The sequence below is a fragment of the Echiichthys vipera genome, assembly GCF_963691815.1.
Source record: "Echiichthys vipera genome assembly, chromosome: X".
NCBI classification, from domain to species: domain Eukaryota; kingdom Metazoa; phylum Chordata; class Actinopteri; order Perciformes; family Trachinidae; genus Echiichthys; species Echiichthys vipera.
The window spans coordinates 47,922,235-47,940,096 of record NC_139825.1 but is presented as its reverse complement, the minus strand read 5'-3'; the positions used below and the strand labels follow the sequence as shown (position 1 = coordinate 47,940,096).

The 17,862-nt window shown below is 45.1% G+C and overlaps 1 protein-coding gene across 1 annotated transcript; it reads left to right on the top strand.

Moving 5' to 3' along the window:
* Window positions 1–13,805: 13,805 nt before the first annotated feature.
* tmem74b (transmembrane protein 74B) lies at window positions 13,806–17,395 on the top strand (the record flags this gene model as incomplete). The annotated part of the gene is made up of 2 exons (XM_083939645.1): window positions 13,806–14,021; window positions 16,775–17,395. The coding sequence occupies 2 exons, from the start codon at window positions 13,806–13,808 to the stop codon at window positions 17,393–17,395; spliced, it is 837 nt and encodes a 278-aa protein (XP_083795771.1).
* Between the last annotated feature and the right edge of the window lie 467 nt (window positions 17,396–17,862).

Here is a 17,862-nt window from a genome sequence, read left to right as displayed (position 1 = left end):
GACGCTCTTCTGTGACCCATTTAGGTCAACACCCCGTGGTTCGACTCCTTCTCGTTCTGACAGAAGTTTTTAACCCAAACGTGTGTTTTCTTGAAGGTTTTGTACAATAAATCCTACTTTAAGCTCTTCTGTGGTCATTCGATTTACTTCTTTGTGTTTCCTTTGGTCGTGTCGACGCACTTCTCTCAGATTTACGTTTTATTTATTTCAGGGTCTAAATGTTGTTTCAAGCACAGACTGTATAAAAACAGACGTAGCGTCTCCGTCTGGGTCCGCTCTCTCAACTTGATCCGGTCGTATTCGCCTCTGGGAGCGGCCATCTTGTCTTTGACTCCTCCTCATTTCCTTTTACCATAAAAGGGCATGTATGTGACGCTGGGGGGGAGGGAGATACGTCCGTCCTCTGGTTTTACAAAACAAAATTTTAGTTGTTTACAGAAAAATAACATCTCTTAGAAGACACACACAGGCGCCCCGAGCAGTTGGGGGTTCGGTGCCTTGCTCAACACCTCGGCAGTGCCCGGGAGATGAACTGGCACCTCTCCAGCCACCAGACCACGCTCCATTCATGGTCCACACAGGGACTCGAACTGGCGACCCTCCGGTTCCCAGCCAAGTCACCTATTGACTGAGCTACTGCCGCCCCATCACCTTGGATTTAAAGGACCATTAAGTGTTTGAATGTGGCCGTGGAAAAGCTGTTAGAACCCTGTTTAAGAGTGAACGCAGATTCAGATGGCGTTTCTTATAAACACGTGTTTGACGTAGCTCCACCGGTTACAACAGGGCTCAGAGCAGCTCCATCCGTGTGTTTCGGTGAATGTCTGTACGGTTACATACAGTTGTTTTTAGTGTTTGGTTGAAAAGCGTCTGTAAACTACTGTAGCGGCACTTTATCGTGGTCATAACTGTGCGTACACGCTGCAGCCTCCAGGACACCGCACCAGGATCAGATTTATCCTCATCTCATCTCATCTCATCTTCAGCCTCTTATCCGGGGTCGGGTCTCGGTGGCAGCAGCTTTAGCAGGGGACCCCAAACTTCCCTTTCCCGGGCCACATTAACCAGCTCTAACTGGGGGATCCTGAGGCGTTCCCAGGCCAGTGTGGAGATCTAATCTCTCCACCTGGTCCTGGGTCTTCCCTGAGGCCTCCTCCCAGCTGGACGTGCCTGGAACACCTCCCTAGGGCGACTTTAATTCAATTTTATTTACAGAGTAGGTAAAGACCAAACTCTGTGACTTATTTATGATTTACAGACGCAACAATTCCTCCATGAGCAGCAACAAGTCGCACCGTCTTTATAGAATATAGTGATAATTATTATTAAGTTATTATAAACGGTGTTAATCCAGCAATCTTCTGCACGCAGTGGCAAAAATATCATCCAGAAGCACTGGATGGCTAAAATATGTAGAAAATAAATCACAGAGATGCAAAAAACAACTGTTAAAACAATCAGAAAATGACCAAAAGGACGTAAACATGATAAAAAATGATGCTAAACAACACAAAAAGAGGCTGAAACGACTAAAATGGACGCACAACAACCACAAGTGACATCATCGACCTTGTGAGACCCTGGTCCTGGTTCTGGTCCAGGTCCTAGTCCTGGTTCAGTCTCAGCCTGGTCCTGGTCCACTCCCAGCCTGGTCCTGGTTCAGTCCCAGCCTGGTCCTGGTCCTGGTCCTGGTCAAGTCCCAGTCCTGGTCCTGGCCCTGGTCCTGGTCCTGGTCCTGGTCCAGTCCCAGCCTGGTCCTGGCCCTGGCCCTGGCCCTGGTCCTGGTCCTGGTCCTGGTCCTGGTCCTGGTCCTGGTCCAGTCCCAGCCTGGTCCTGGTCCTGGTCCTGGTCCAGTCCCAGCCTGGTCCTGGTTCAATCCCAGCCTGGTCCAGTCCCAGCCTGGTCCTGGTTCAGTCCCAGCCTGTTCCTGGTCCTGGTCCTGATCAAGTCCCAGCCTGGTCCTGGTCCTGGTCCAGTCCCAGCCTGGTCCTGGTCCTGGTCCTGGTCCTGGTCAAGTCCCAGCCAGGACCAGGACCAGGTCCAGTCCCAGCCTGGCCCTGGCCCTGGTCCTGGTCCTGGTCCTGGTCCTGGTCCTGGTCCTGGTCCAGTCCCAGCCTGGTCCTGGTCCTGGTCCTGGTCCAGTCCCAGCCTGGTCCTGGTTCAATCCCAGCCTGGTCCAGTCCCAGCCTGGTCCTGGTTCAGTCCCAGCCTGTTCCTGGTCCTGGTCCTGATCAAGTCCCAGCCTGGTCCTGGTCCTGGTCCAGTCCCAGCCTGGTCCTGGTCCTGGTCCTGGTCCTGGTCAAGTCCCAGCCAGGACCAGGACCAGGTCCAGTCCCAGCCTGGTCCTGGTCCTGGTCCTGGTCCTGGTCCAGTCCCAGCCTGGTCCTGGTCCTGGCCCTGGTCCTGGTCCTGGTCCAGTCCCAGCCTGGTCCAGTCCCAGCCTGGTCCTGGTCCAGCCTGGTCCTGGTCCAGCCTGGTCCTGGTCCTGGTCCTGATGCGTACATGAACTGATGAAGCCTCTTGGATGAGAGGTCCAGTTGCTTTGAGGAACCATTATTACGTTTAAGCGCCATGAAGCAACGAGGACGGCGAGGTTGGTGATGATTCATGACGTCAGCGGCTCTGTGAGAGCGACCATTGGTCCACTGAGGCGTTCAGACGCCACGGCACCTCAACGGCACCTCGGCAGTGCCCAGGAGATGAACCGACACCCCTCCAGCCACCATTCATGGTCCACACACACACTTACAGACACACACACACACACACTTACACACACTTACAGAAACGTTGGGAAGTGTCGCAGCTCTTATAGATCATTGTGTGTTGTCATTGTTTTGCACATTAAACTTGTTTTTATCACAGAAAATGAGAATTATTAATATTTAAAACACTTACTTATTTTATTTGGTGTGTTTTCACTGCGAGGAGGCATCGTTCCCTCATCTGATGCCAACAACAACAACAACAACAACAAAAACAACAACACACACACTGGCCCGTAGACCAGGACCAGGACCAGGCTGGGACTGGACCAGGACTAGGAACAGGACCAGGCTGGGACTGGACCAGGACCAGGCTGGGACTGGACCAAGACCAGGACCAGGCTGGGACTGGACCAGGATCAGGAGAAGTACTAGGCTGGGACTGGACCAGGACCAGGACCAGGATCAGGCTGGGACAGGACCAGGACCAGGACCAGGCTGGGACTGGACCAGGACCAGGACCAGGACCAGGACCAGGCTGGGACTGGACCAGGACCAGGACCAGGACCAGGCTGGGACTGGACCAGGACCAGGATCAGGCTGGGACTGGACCAGGACCAGGACCAGGAACAGGACCAGGCTGGGACTGGACCAGGACCAGGACCAGGATCAGGCTGGGACTGGACCAGGACCAGGACCAGGATCAGGCTGGGACTGGACCAGGACCAGGACCAGGATCAGGCTGGGACTGGACCAGGACCAGGACCAGGACCAGGCTGGGACTGGACCAGGACCAGGACCAGGCTGGAGTAAAGTCTGATTCCTCTGACCAGTGTGATTTAGAAAAGTATAATTATATATTTTATGTTTCCATTCATTCATTTAGTTATTTATTTCTATTCTTAATTAATTTATCCATCTATTCGTTAATTTCTAATTATTTAATGACTTTATTGATTTATGTGAGTTTATTTATTAATTTGTTGTTATTTCATATATTTATTTAATTATTTTATATATTCATTAATCAGTTTTCTTATATTTTAATTTCTTAATGTTTTTATGTCGTGTATATATTTATTTATCTATACATTAATTAATTTGTTATTATTTAATCAATCTATTTATTTATTTATCTATACATTCATTTATTATTTTATTTATTTATTTATTTATTTATTTATTTATATATGAATTTATGTATTTCTTTATTTTATGTATTCATTGATTAATTTAGTTATTTATTTATATTTTTGTATCTATTTATTAATTTGTTTATTCATGAATTAAAGAAATAATTGATCCTTATTTAATTTACTATTTTATTTATTTATTAATGTATTATATCTTTTAATTAATTAATTTTAATAAATCACAAATAAAAATATAATAAAAATAATAATAAAAATTAAATAATAGTAATAATAAAATTTAATATTTGAGATAAAACGTTTTTATTCTTGCAGAGTGACGATGGTCGCTGTTGCCACGGTAACAGACCTGGTTTCTCTGCAGATTATGATCTTTTTTTTTTAAATCCTGAGAAAAATAAATAATTAATGAATAAATAAATTAATGAATTAATAGAAAATAGAAATAAATAACTGAATTGATGAATGGAAAATAAAATAAATTTAAATAATTAATTCATTTATTATTTATGTATTAATTCATTAATGTGTTATTATTTAATTAATTGATTTTTTTTGTATGTATTCATTCATTTTTTATTTATTTATTTTTGAATTCATGTATTTATTAATCTATATATTTATTCATGTGTTATTATTTAATTCATTAATTTATTCCTATTTGATAAATTTATTAATTTTATATTTGTATTTATTAATTTGTTCTATTTGATTTATTAATTGTATCTTTTCATTAATGAATTTTCTCATATTTTAATTTCTTAATCTATTAATTTTATGTTTTTTTATTTATCCGTTCATTCATTTGTTATTATTTAATAATTTGATTAATTTATTCATGAATGTATTTATTAATTTGTTTTTATTTTATGAATTTATTTAATTTATTAATTCATTTATTCATGTGTTCTTATTTAAAGAATTAATTATTTTTGTAAGTATTCATTCATTTTTATTATTTTATTTATTTATTCATGAATTTATGATTTTATTCTTATTTAATTTATTTATTTTATCTATTAATTAATTTTCTCATACATGAATTTCTTAATCTATTCATTTAATGTTTGTATTCATGAATAAATTAATTATTGTTGTATTCATGAATTTATTTAGTTATTTATTTCTATTTTCTATTTATTTATCTATCCATTAATTTATTCTTGTTTAATTAATTCATGAAATTATTTACTTATTTCATGTATTTATTTATCTATACATTTATTAATGTATTCTTATTTAATAAATACATTAGTTGATTTATTTATTTTATGTATGTCATTCATGTGTTCTTATTTCATTTATTTATTCATTAATTTTTTTCCTTAATTTCTTAATCTATTCATTTTATGTTTCCATTCATTAATTTTTTTTATTTATTTATTTAATGTATATATTTATTAATTTATTCTTATTTAATTAATTTATTAATTTATTTAATATATATTTATTAATTTATTCTTATTTAATTAATTTATTAATTTATTTAATATATATTTATTAATTTATTCTTATTCAATTTATTCATTTAATGTACAAATTTATTAATTTATTCTTATTTTTTTTATTTATTTAATGTATATATATATTAATTTATTCTTATTTAGATTTTTAGATTTCTTATTTATTCTTATTAAATGTATTCATTAATGATTTTTCTCATACATTAATCTCTTAATCTTTTTGTGTTATTATGTATTTATTAATCCATTTATTTATTTATTTGTTCGTATATAATATCATATTTCCACCTCTCCTCTCCTCTCTGACTCCACCAGCGCAGAGACGCACAGGCTGGTTCTGCGCATGCTCAGTCTCCCCCTCCTCCCCTCCTCGCTCAGCATCCAGCAGCAGCCTCCATCTCCCCGGATGATCTCCCCCTCAGCCGTCTGGACTCCCTTTGGTCGCGGCTTCATCTCCAGGTGAGACCCCGCTGCACTTTTACACTTTTACGCACAAACGTCCGCAGCAAAGATCCGCGCAGATCAGCGGTGCTGTCCGCGGCGTTTATCCGGATTCAGCTCGAGGGGAGCGGGGTGGAGGCTGGACGTGTCCCCGGTGTTTCCCTCCGGAGAGAAATCTGCTCAGAATGAGATCCGCCGTCAGATCCGCGTAATGGATTACGCGTCAGTGGAGCTTATCAGATCCGGCTGCTGTTATCACACACATACACACACACACACACACACACACACACACACAGGTACAGGTTTTGGGGCAGTCTGGCGCATCACAAGGTCACGCTGGTGGAGGTGGTGGCGGCCGGACACCTCGCCCCCGTGCACGGGCTCTCCGGCTCGCCTCTGCCGGGCCGCGGGGCTCGATGCACCGGGGAACGGTAACTGTGTCAGTGGGCTGTTGAGCCCGGAGCTCCCTGGAGGTGAAGCGGCTGCAGGAACAGATATAATGTGATGCTTTTACATGGACACATTAATATAAATGACACGTTTTACGCACGAAATGACACCTGGTGTTTTAAATATGTAACGTTTTAATGGTGTTTATGTTTATAAATGTTGATATATATGCACACGTCCTGCTCCCGGGGGCTCAGAGGATGAACCCGCCGTGTGGTGAGCACACACAGGCGGCAGAGATGCGCATGAACGCGGATCACACCCAGAGCTCAGAGGCGTTAACGCGCACGGTTCATCCTCATGGAGGGAGATAAAGACGCGCTGCAGGTGTTAAACACAGTGGATGAAGGTTAACAGCACATACATGCACCAATATAAATATATATATAATGAGTTTACTGTTTATATTACAATATTTACAGGCAAAACAAAACTACAGGTGTGTGTGTGTGTGTGTGTGTGTGTGTGTGTGTGTGTGTGTGTGTGTGAACCCCTCTTTGATTTAAACAATTATAATTTAATTAATTCATTTATCATTTAATTATTGATAAATTAATTAATGTTTTGTATTCATTCATTTATTTATTTATTTTATTTATCCCTATTTCTATTAATTTATTTATTTATCCATTTATTTATTTTTTATTTTCTTTATTTTTATTTGTTCATGTATCTATTTTTTATTTTTTGTTTTTATTGAGTCATTAATTTATTATTAATTAATTCATTGTTAATTATTAATCTATTTATTTTATGTTTAATTATTCATTTATTTTATATTATTTTATCTGTTTATTCATTTGTTATTATTTCCTTTATTTATTTAATTCATGTATTAATTTATTTATCTATTTATTTTATTTATCCTTATTTATATTAATTTATTTATTTATCTATTTATTTATTTTATTTATCCTTATTTATATTAATTTATTTATTTATCTATTTATTTATTTTATTTATCCTTATTTATATTAATTTATTTCTTTATCTATCTATTTATTTTATTTATCCTTATTTATATTAATTAATTAATTTATCTATTTATTTTATTTATCCTTATTTATATTAATTTATTTATTTATCTATTTATTTTATTTATCCCGATTCATATTTATTTATTTTATTTATCCTTATTTGTATTTATTTATTTATCTATTTATTTTATTGATCTATTTATTTTATTTATCCTAATTTATATTAATTAACTTATTTATCTATTTATTTTATTCATGTATTTATTAGTTTTTTGTTCATGAATCTATTTTTTATTTTTTATCTATTGAGTCATGGATTTTTTATTTATTAATTCATTAATTGTTAATTATTAACCTATGTATTTTATGTTTAATTATTTAATTATTTTATATTAATTCATCTGTTTATTTATTTGTTATTTTTTCTTTTATTTATTTAATTAATGTATTAATTTATTCCTCTATTTATTTTATTTATCCCTATTTCTATTTATTTATTCATTTATTTATCTATTATTTTATTTATCCTTATTTATATTAATTAATTTATTTATGTATTTATTAGTTTTTTGTTCATGTATCTATTTTTTTTCTATTAATAAATTAACTTATTGTTGAATATTAATCTATTTATTTTATTTTTAATTATTTATTTATTATATATTAATTTATCTGTTCATTCTTTTGTTATTATTTCCTTTATTTATTTATTTTGATGTATATTAATTTATTCATATATTTCCTGTGTGTGTGTGTGTGTGTGTGTGTGTGTGTGTGTGTGTGTGTGTGTGTGAACCCCTCTTTGATTTAGAAAATAATAATTTAATTGTTCTCTTAAATCAATAATCATCAGAGTGGATTATTTCTCATGTTTTATTCATTATTCGAACATAATTAGTGATTTATTATAAATTTACACCTTTAACTTTTTATACTTTTGGGTAAAATTCATATTTTATAAACTAATGACGTGTTTTAAGTTTGCGTTTAAGTGATTAGCTGCGAATTAAATGTAGAAAAATCACAATAGTTCACTTTAAACCCTTTTATTATGAAGTAATAGAAGAATAACTAATAATAATAACAACTTTGCTATAGCAGGGGTGTCAACATACGGCCCGTGGACCAGAACCGGCCCCCTGGAAGTTACTCATCCCAAATTTTTCAAAATAAAATGCATTGATCTTCCTATTTGTCCCGCGGTGGTCGTGCCTTCAAAATAAAACAAGCTTTTATATTTATAGCCCATGTGTTTACGTCCGCGTGACACAACGCAAGGTCAAGAGGTCGTGTCCCAGACTGTAAATAAAGATGGCCGACGTGTCTCTGCTTCCCCAGCGGGCGCCGCCATGTTTTAGATCGGGCAGTAGAGTGACATCATCGACCGATCGAGGGTCGATCACAGCTGTCAATCATGACCAAAGTGTACTTTGAGGGGGCGGGGCTTATGGCACATACTGTGATGAGGCGTTTGAGTCTGAAGCGTCTGAGTCTGAGGCGTCTGAGTCTGAAGCGTCTGAGTCTGAAGCGTCTGAGTCTGAGGCGTCTGAGTCTGAAGCGTCTGAGTCTGGAGCGTCTGAAGCGTCTGAGTCTGGAGGGTCTGAGTCTGAAGCGTCTGAGTCTGGAGCGTCTGAGTCTGAAGCGTTTGAGTCTGGAGCGTCTGAGTCTGGAGCGTCTGAGTCTGAAGCGTCTGAGTCTGAAGCGTCTGAGTCTGAAGTGTCTGAGTCTGAAGTGTCTGAGTCTGGAGCGTCTGAGTCTGGAGCGTCTGAGTCTGAAGTGTCTGAGTCTGGAGTGTCTGAGTCTGAAGTTGAGTCTGAAGCGTCTGAAGCGTCTGAGTCTGAAGCGTCTGAGTCTGAAGCGTCTGAGTCTGCAGTGTCTGAGTCTGAAGCGTCTGAGTCTGAAGCGTCTGAGTCTGAAGTGTCTGAGTCTGGAGCGTCTGAGTCTGAAGCGTCTGAGTCTGAAGTGTCTGAGTCTGAAGCGTCTGAGTCTGAAGCGTCTGAGTCTGAAGTGTCTGAGTCTGAAGCGTCTAAGTCTGGAGTGTCTGAGTCTGAAGCGTCTGAGTCTGAAGCGTCTGAGTCTGGAGCGTCTGAGTCTGGAGCGTCTGAGTCTGAAGTGTCTGAGTCTGAAGCGTCTCAGTCTGAAGCGTCTGAAGCGTCTGAGTCTGAAGCGTCTCAGTCTGAAGCGTCTGAAGCGTCTGAGTCTGGAGCGTCTGAAGTGTCTGAGTCTGAAGCGTCTCAGTCTGAAGCGTCTGAAGTGTCTGAGTCTGAAGCGTCTCAGTCTGAAGCGTCTGAAGCGTCTGAGTCTGGAGCGTCTGAGTCTGAAGCGTCTGAGTCTGAAGCGTCTCAGTCTGAAGCTTCTGAGTCTGAAGCGTCTCAGTCTGGAGCCTCTGAGTCTGGAGCGTCTGAGTCTGAAGCGTCTGAGTCTGAAGCGTCTGAGTCTGAAGCGTCTGAGTCTGAAACTTCTGAGTCTGAAGCGTCTGAGTCTGAAGCGTCTCAGTCTGGAGCGTCTGAGTCTGAAGCTTCTGAGTCTGAAGCGTCTGAGTCCGAAGCGTCTGAGTCTGGAGCGTCTGAGTCTGGAGCGTCTGAGTCTGAAGCGTCTGAGTCTGAAGCGTTCGAAGCATCTGAGTCTGAAGCGTTTGAGTCTGGAGCGTCTGAGTCTGAAGCGTCTGAGTCTGAAGCGTCTGAGTTTGAAGCGTCTGAGTCTGAAGCCTCTGAGTCTGAAGCGTCTGAGTCTGAAGCGTTTGAGTTTGAAGCGTCTGAGTCTGAAGCCTCTGAGTCTGAAGCGTCTGAGTCTGAAGCGTTTGAGTTTGAAGCATCTGAGTCTGAAGCATCTGAATCTGAAGCGTCTGAGTCTGGAGCGTCTGAGTCTGAAGTGTCTGAGTCTTGAGCGTCTGAGTCTGAAGCGTCTGAGTCTGAAGCGTCTCAGTCTGAAGCGTCTCAGTCTGAAGCGTCTCAGTCTGAAGCGTCTGAAGTGTCTGAGTCTGAAGCGTCTGAGTCTGAAGCGTCTGAGTCTGGAGTGTCTGAGTCTGAAGCGTCTGAGTCTGAAGCGTCTCAGTCTGAAGCGTCTGAGTCTGGAGCGTCTCAGTCTGAAGATGAGTCTGAAGCGTCTGAAGCGTCTGAGTCTGAAGCGTCTGAGTCTGGAGCGTCTGAGTCTGGAGCGTCTGAGTCTGGAGCGTCTGAGTTTGAAGCGTCTGAAGCTGAAGCGTCTGAGTCTGGAGCGTCTGAGTCTGAAGCGTCTGAAGCGTTTGAGTCTGGAGCGTCTGAGTCTGAAGCGTCTGAGTCTGAAGCGTCTGAGTCTGGAGCGTCTGAGGCTGAAGCGTCTGAGTCTGGAGCGTCTGAGTCTGAAGCGTCTGAGTCTGAAGCGTCTGAGTCTGAAGCGTTTGAGTCTGGAGCGTCTGAGTCTGGAGCGTCTGAGTCTGGAGCGTCTGAGTCTGGAGCGTCTGAGTCTGGAGCGTCTGAGTCTGAAGCGTCTGAGTCTGAAGCGTTTGAGTCTGGAGCGTCTGAGTCTGGAGCGTCTGAGTCTGGAGCGTCTGAGTCTGAAGCGTCTGAGTCTGAAGCGTCTGAGTCTGAAGCGTTTGAGTCTGGAGCGTCTGAGTCTGAAGCGTCTGAAGCTGAAGCGTCTGAGTCTGGAGCGTCTGAGTCTGAAGCGTCTGAGTCTGAAGCGTTTGAGTCTGAAGCGTCTGAAGCTGAAGCGTCTGAGTCTGGAGCGTCTGAGTCTGAAGCGTCTGAAGCGTTTGAGTCTGAAGCGTCTGAGTCTGGAGCGTCTGAGTCTGAAGCGTCTGAGTCTGAAGCGTTTGAGTCTGGAGCGTCTGAGTCTGGAGCGTCTGAGTCTGGAGCGTCTGAGTCTGGAGCGTCTGAGTCTGGAGCGTCTGAGTCTGAAGCGTTTGAGTCTGGAGCGTCTGAGTCTGGAGCGTCTGAGTCTGGAGCGTCTGAGTCTGGAGCGTCTGAGTCTGGAGCGTCTGAGTCTGAAGCGTCTGAGTCTGGAGCGTCTGAGTCTGGAGCGTCTGAGTCTGAAGCGTCTGAGTCTGAAGCGTCTGAGTCTGAAGCGTCTGAGTCTGGAGCGTCTGAGTCTGAAGCGTCTGAGGCTGAAGCGTCTGAGTCTGGAGCGTCTGAGTCTGAAGCGTCTGAGTCTGAAGCGTCTGAGTCTGAAGCGTCTGAGTCTGAAGCGTTTGAGTCTGGAGCGTCTGAGTCTGGAGCGTCTGAGTCTGGAGCGTCTGAGTCTGGAGCGTCTGAGTCTGGAGCGTCTGAGTCTGGAGCGTCTGAGTCTGGAGCGTCTGAGTTTGAAGCGTCTGAAGCTGAAGCGTCTGAGTCTGGAGCGTCTGAGTCTGAAGCGTCTGAAGCGTTTGAGTCTGGAGCGTCTGAGTCTGAAGCGTCTGAGTCTGAAGCGTCTGAGTCTGGAGCGTCTGAGGCTGAAGCGTCTGAGTCTGGAGCGTCTGAGTCTGAAGCGTCTGAGTCTGAAGCGTCTGAGTCTGAAGCGTTTGAGTCTGGAGCGTCTGAGTCTGGAGCGTCTGAGTCTGGAGCGTCTGAGTCTGGAGCGTCTGAGTCTGAAGCGTCTGAGTCTGAAGCGTTTGAGTCTGGAGCGTCTGAGTCTGGAGCGTCTGAGTCTGGAGCGTCTGAGTCTGAAGCGTCTGAGTCTGAAGCGTCTGAGTCTGAAGCGTTTGAGTCTGGAGCGTCTGAGTCTGAAGCGTCTGAGGCTGAAGCGTCTGAGTCTGGAGCGTCTGAGTCTGAAGCGTCTGAGTCTGAAGCGTTTGAGTCTGGAGCGTCTGAGTCTGGAGCGTCTGAGTCTGAAGTGTCTGAGTCTGGAGCGTCTGAGTCTGAAGTGTCTGAGTCTGGAGCGTCTGAGTCTGAAGTGTCTGAGTCTGGAGCGTTTGAGTCTGAAGCGTCTGAGTCTGGAGCGTCTGAGTCTGAAGTGTCTGAGTCTGGAGCGTCTGAGTCTGAAGTGTCTGAGTCTGGAGCGTCTGAGTCTGAAGCGTCTGAGTCTGAAGCGTCTGAGTCTGGAGCGTCTCAGTCTGAAGCGTCTGAGTCTGGAGCGTCTGAGTCTGAAGCGTCTGAGTCTGGAGCGTCTCAGTCTGAAGCGTCTGAGTCTGGAGCGTCTGAGTCTGAAGCGTCTGAGTCTGGAGCGTCTGAGTCTGAAGTGTCTGAGTCTGGAGCGTCTGAGTCTGAAGCGTCTGAGTCTGAAGCGTCTGAGTCTGGAGCGTCTCAGTCTGAAGCGTCTGAGTCTGGAGCGTCTGAGTCTGAAGTGTCTGAGTCTGAAGCGTCTGAGTCTGGAGCGTCTGAGTCTGAAGCGTCTGAGTCTGAAGCGTCTGAGTCTGAAGTGTCTGAGTCTGGAGCGTCTGAGTCTGAAGCGTCTGAGTCTGAAGCGTCTGAGTCTGGAGCGTCTCAGTCTGAAGCGTCTGAGTCTGGAGCGTCTGAGTCTGAAGTGTCTGAGTCTGGAGCGTCTGAGTCTGAAGTGTCTGAGTCTGGAGCGTCTGAGTCTGAAGCGTCTCAGTCTGAAGCGTCTGAGTCTGGAGCGTCTGAGTCTGAAGTGTCTGAAGAGTCTGAGTCTGAAGCGTCTGAAGCCTCTGAGTCTGAAGCGTCTGAGTCAGACCCCTGTTAGCATTAGCATCACTTCTGTTTAGCACAACAGCAGAGTAGGCCGAGCCGGGTGTTAGCTTCAGTAAGCTAGCTGCCTCGGTTGCTTCCTGCGAGAGACTCCAATGTAGCCTGGTGTCAAATTCGATCCATTCGCCTTTGCAAAGCTGTCCCATTCGGTGTTCAATAACCTCCGTCTGTGCCGTCTGACAGCTCGCTCCACCATGGTTCCCAGGTTACGGTGTATCCAAATAGCCGTTCATAGCCACAGGCTAAGCGCTAACAGCTCCACTCCATCCAATCAATCATGTCGGGCAGCTTCATGGGGCTTTAGACTGCTGTCAACGGCTTGGTTGACACCTATCAGTGCCAACTCCAATCCGCAGAAAGCCTGTTACCAGGGTTACGTTGATATGTAGATATCTATGATGTCCTTAACGGAAGAACGGCCAGGCGCGTGATCGTGTGACCAGCTGCTAACGTGCCGTCAGGGCGGACGGGTTCACCCCGAATCTCAGCTTCTGTCTGTCAATTGCGTTGAGAGACCGGTTCCATGGTTTTAAATTGGAGAGCGATGCGGAGAGAGGCTCCCAAAGTATGAGACAAGACAAGAGAGGCAACGCAGGGACGATAAGGGGCGGCGAGAGAGATGCGTCCGCTTTCGTTGACAGTCCGTTAATAAAGGGATTATTACAGCAGCTTCTTTACTGTTTACAACCGGGGCAGACATCGTTAAACGTCAACTTGTGTGGATCGTCCGACTTTCCGACGTCGGATTTGGGTCGTTCCAGTAGAAAGTTACGACTCGGAGCTCGGAAATCCCGACTTCTTGAACGCACCATTAGTCCGCAGAATGAATCGATACAGAGTTGTGAAATAAACATGTACTAAAATCATGATTTGTCCCTGAAAGATAATTTTTCCCGTCTCTAAAAACCTTTTCTAGTATTTCTGAATCGTCTTGAGTCGTTGTCGTGTCTCTGTTCAGTGAGGATAACGCCGAGCGGAGGGATGGCGACGACATGAGCGCATCCAACGCACTTCGATGGAGTCCTCTTTCAACGCCGTAGAGCTCCAGGAGCTGAGGGGCGGACGAGGCGGAGGAGGCCAGCGAGGCGTGTCCCCGGCGCCGGTGGCAGTGGGCTACGCTGCCCGGGGCTTTGAGAACGCCTCCTACCAGCAGGACGAGGAGCATGAGCTCGGCCAGCAGGGGGCGACTGCGCCGACGGGGTGTCCGCCCTCAACTTCAGACAGCAACAAGGTGAGTTTGGTGTCGCTGGATCATAAAATGTTTAAATGAACAATGAACGGAGCTTCATCCATTTTGCATTAATAATTTAATCTGTAGAGTAAAGCAGCAGCTTTAGCAGGGGACCCCAAACTTCCCTTTCCCGGGCCACATTAACCAGCTCTAACTGGGGGATCCTGAGGCGTTCCCAGGCCAGTGTGGAGATCTAATCTCTCCACCTGGTCCTGGGTCTTCCCCGAGGCCTCCTCCCAGCTGGACGTGCCTGGAACACCTCCCTAGGGAGGCGCCCAGGGTTCATCCTTACTAGATGATGGAAATATACACTATATACACTACTTGAGTAAATGTTTATTTTGTTCATTTTCACACAATGACCCCAAGTGAAAGAGTTCAAGTACCTCGGGATCTTGTTCACGAGTGAGGAGACGATGGAGCGTGAGTTTGGCCGGAGAATCGGAGCAGCGGGGGCGGAGCTGCAGTCGCTCTACCGCACCGTTGTGACCAAAAGAGAGCTGAGGAAGACAAAGCTCTGGATCTACCGGTCAATCTTTGTTCCTACCCTCCCCTGTGGTCATGAAAGCTGGGTCAGGACCCAAAGAACCAGGTCCAGGTCAGGACCCAAAGAACCAGGTCCAGGTCCAAGCGTGTGAACTGTGTTTCCTCAGGAGGGGGTCTGGAGTCTCCCTTAGAGAGAGGGGGAGAAGTTCAGCATCCGTGAGGAACTCGGAGTAGAGCCGCTGCTCCTTTGCGTTGAAAGGAGCCAGTTGAGGTGGTTCAGGATCATCTAGTAAGGATGAACCCTGGGCGCCTCCCTAGGGAGGTGTTCCAGGCACGTCCAGCTGGGAGGAGGCCTCGGGGAAGACCCAGGACCAGGTGGAGAGATTAGATCTCCACACTGGCCTGGGAACGCCTCAGGATCCCCCAGTTAGAGCTGGTTAATGTGGCCCGGGAAAGGGAAGTTTGGGGTCCCCTGCTAAAGCTGCTGCCCCCGAGACCTGACCCCGGATAAGAGGCTGAAGATGAGATGAGATGAGATGAGACCTACGATATTTAAGACCCGTGCTGTGGCTGGAGACTTAATCAGGAGCCAGAGTTCATTTAAAAAGCATAAAAAAAAGCTTGTTTATCAAAAAAAATGTTCCTGAATCGGCTCACGGTGATTTATGTTTGTTGACATTCTGCTTGAATTTGCAGAAATGTCACAGTGTTCAGATAAATGAGGTGTTGTTGGGCGTTTTGTGTGGAAAGCTGCAGCTTTGCCTCAGTGTGACTCTGCACGACCCACGAGCGAGCACGCTGAATCTCAAGTTAGACAAAGCGTGACGGACGGGACAAACCAGCAGGTAGAACGTGTCGATAGCAGACAAAAGAGGAACGTTAAAGGTCACACAGGGAAATCAGAAATGCATCTTTTACGTGTTTTAAGGGCGCCCTCCCACTGTGCGTCCGTCCCGTGCCCCGTGCTTTAGGGTCCTTGTCCCCCCCTCCAGGCCCGTTTGTACTCACACTACCTGGGCCTCGGAGAATGCTTCTTGCTGCCTATACGTCATCACGCCGTAACACGTCACACGCATTGATGACGTCATGGCGATGCGTGGCTTTGTTTCCAGATCTTTCCGTAGACCTCGGAGTTTTTGTGCGTCTTGTCGACTGTTTTTGAATCTTTTCATCGACCAAATCTGCAGTAAACACTCCACCTCCGCATCACACCAACGTGAACCTTTCACCGCCATTGTTTGAAATGTCCGTGCATGGTCCCTCCTTCTTTTTTCTACGTCCCAACAGGCGCACAGGAAATGACCTCAGAACCGCCGTAGGCCTCGTGCTCATACATGTGCGCACGCTCGTGCTCGTACACGTGCAAACGTGCTTTACTAAAGCCCACCTCTCCCAAACGGGCCGTGGACGGCAAGCGTGCCGCTCCTAGACCTGGTACGGTTGCACTCACACTGGTCAAAGGAACCAGACTTTACCCGTGAAACGTGCTTGGTCACGATACGGAGGCACAGTGTGAGTGCGCCCTAAGAGACTGGTGACGCAACGAGACAAAAAGAGAAGAAGTGTAAGGCCGCCAAAAATGGACGCCATGGTGTTTTTCTGCATGGAGACAGTATTTTTGGTTGATCAACCATGTACAGAGACGCTAACGGCCCATAAGCGCTAACCCTGATTAGCTCGGGGCGCTGAACGCATCCAAAACGGCATTTGTATTTTGTTTTTTCCAACATTATCTTTATTGAATTGTCACTATGTTTTCAAAATACATAAATATACAACCCAAACAATAAAGGTTCCTCTGCCTTATCGGGAGTCGGCCCATGTTATTTCACTATTGTTCGTGGATCAAAAACACAAATTTAGTCTCTAAAAAGGCTGTTTTGGATGCGTTCAGCGCCCCGAGCTAATCAGTGTTAGCGCTTTGGGGCCGTTAGCGTCTCTCTGCGCAACCAAAACAACTGTCTCCATGCAGAAAAACACCAGTGACGTCCATTTTTTCCTGGACTTACACTTTAAAAACATTAAATCCTGACTGTTTTATGTTTCGTGCCTGAAGCAGTTGTGTGTCTTTTGTCATAAATGATGCAAACAAACAAAACCTTTCTTCCTAATTGACGTTAAAAAGTGCTAACAGGGTTTAAAACACTACAGTTTCCTCGCCTCTTCTTCGTCTTTCTCTTCCCCGTCTTCATTAACGCCGGGTTTATCCTTCACGCTGCTCTCCTTGATCCTTTTTTGTCTCCTTTCCTTTGCGTTGTGTCTTTCAGGCGCAGCACCAGCAGCAGCATGCGCTCTCTCCGCGCTCCTACGACGAGGAGGAAGTGGGTGGATGTCAGGAGGACGGCGCGGAGTTCAACCCCGCCGACGACCACACCGCGGACTACGGCTTCATCTTCGCGCTGGTGTTCCTGGTGAGCGGTATCGTCCTGGTTGTCATCGCCTACACCATCCCGCGAGAGGCCAAGGTCGACCCGGACTCCGTGTCGGCACGCCAGATGGAGAAGCTGGAGATGTACTACGCCCAGCTGGGCTCCCACCTGGACAAGTGCATCATCGCGGGCCTGGGCCTGCTGACTCTGGGCGGGATGTTCCTGTCCGTGCTGCTCATGGTGTCCATCTGCCGGGGCGAGATGTACCGACGCAGGGCGGCGTTTGTTCGACCCAAGAGGACTTACGGCTCCATCAACCTGAGGATGAAGCAGCTGGCGACTGGGGAGGCGGGAGGGAGCGGCGAGGGTGGCGGTGAGGAGTTTTTGGTGGAACACGCAGAGACGTGGAATAACACGCAGGCGGGTCCGAGCCGGGACTCTAAACCAGCACCTCCTCCTCCTCCTCATGCTGCTGCCTCCTCCTCTTCTTCTTCTGCGGCTGCACGCGGACTCAACTAGCTCCTGAACTTTCACGCTCTTTCCTCACAGGGATGCAAAATGGTGCGGGACCCCACGTCTGTGCACACGTTGAGCACAAAACTCAAGAACTTTAACCCGGGACATTTTGTTTCTGGGGTATTTATTCTAACCAATCATAAAGGATGTATTACTAAACAAAAGAGGGCTCGATACGGTAGAAGAGGAGAGGTACGCTGCGGTGGTGTCGGCGCGGAAAAGAGCACATTTGAAGATTAACGTTCCCGTATTTAATCCGATATGTTAATCAAGAGTTTTACAGTAGAAAGCACATCGTGTCCGACCGCCCTGGAGGTTCGTCACCGCTGCAGAAAACATTTATTTATGACGTCTGAAAAGATTTAAAAAAGATTTAAAAACAAAAATCTATTGTAAGGAAAAGAGTTTTTACGGGACTGTCTAAAACGAAGTCTGATGGAAAGTGGGATGCTAGCGCTCGCACAAGAAAA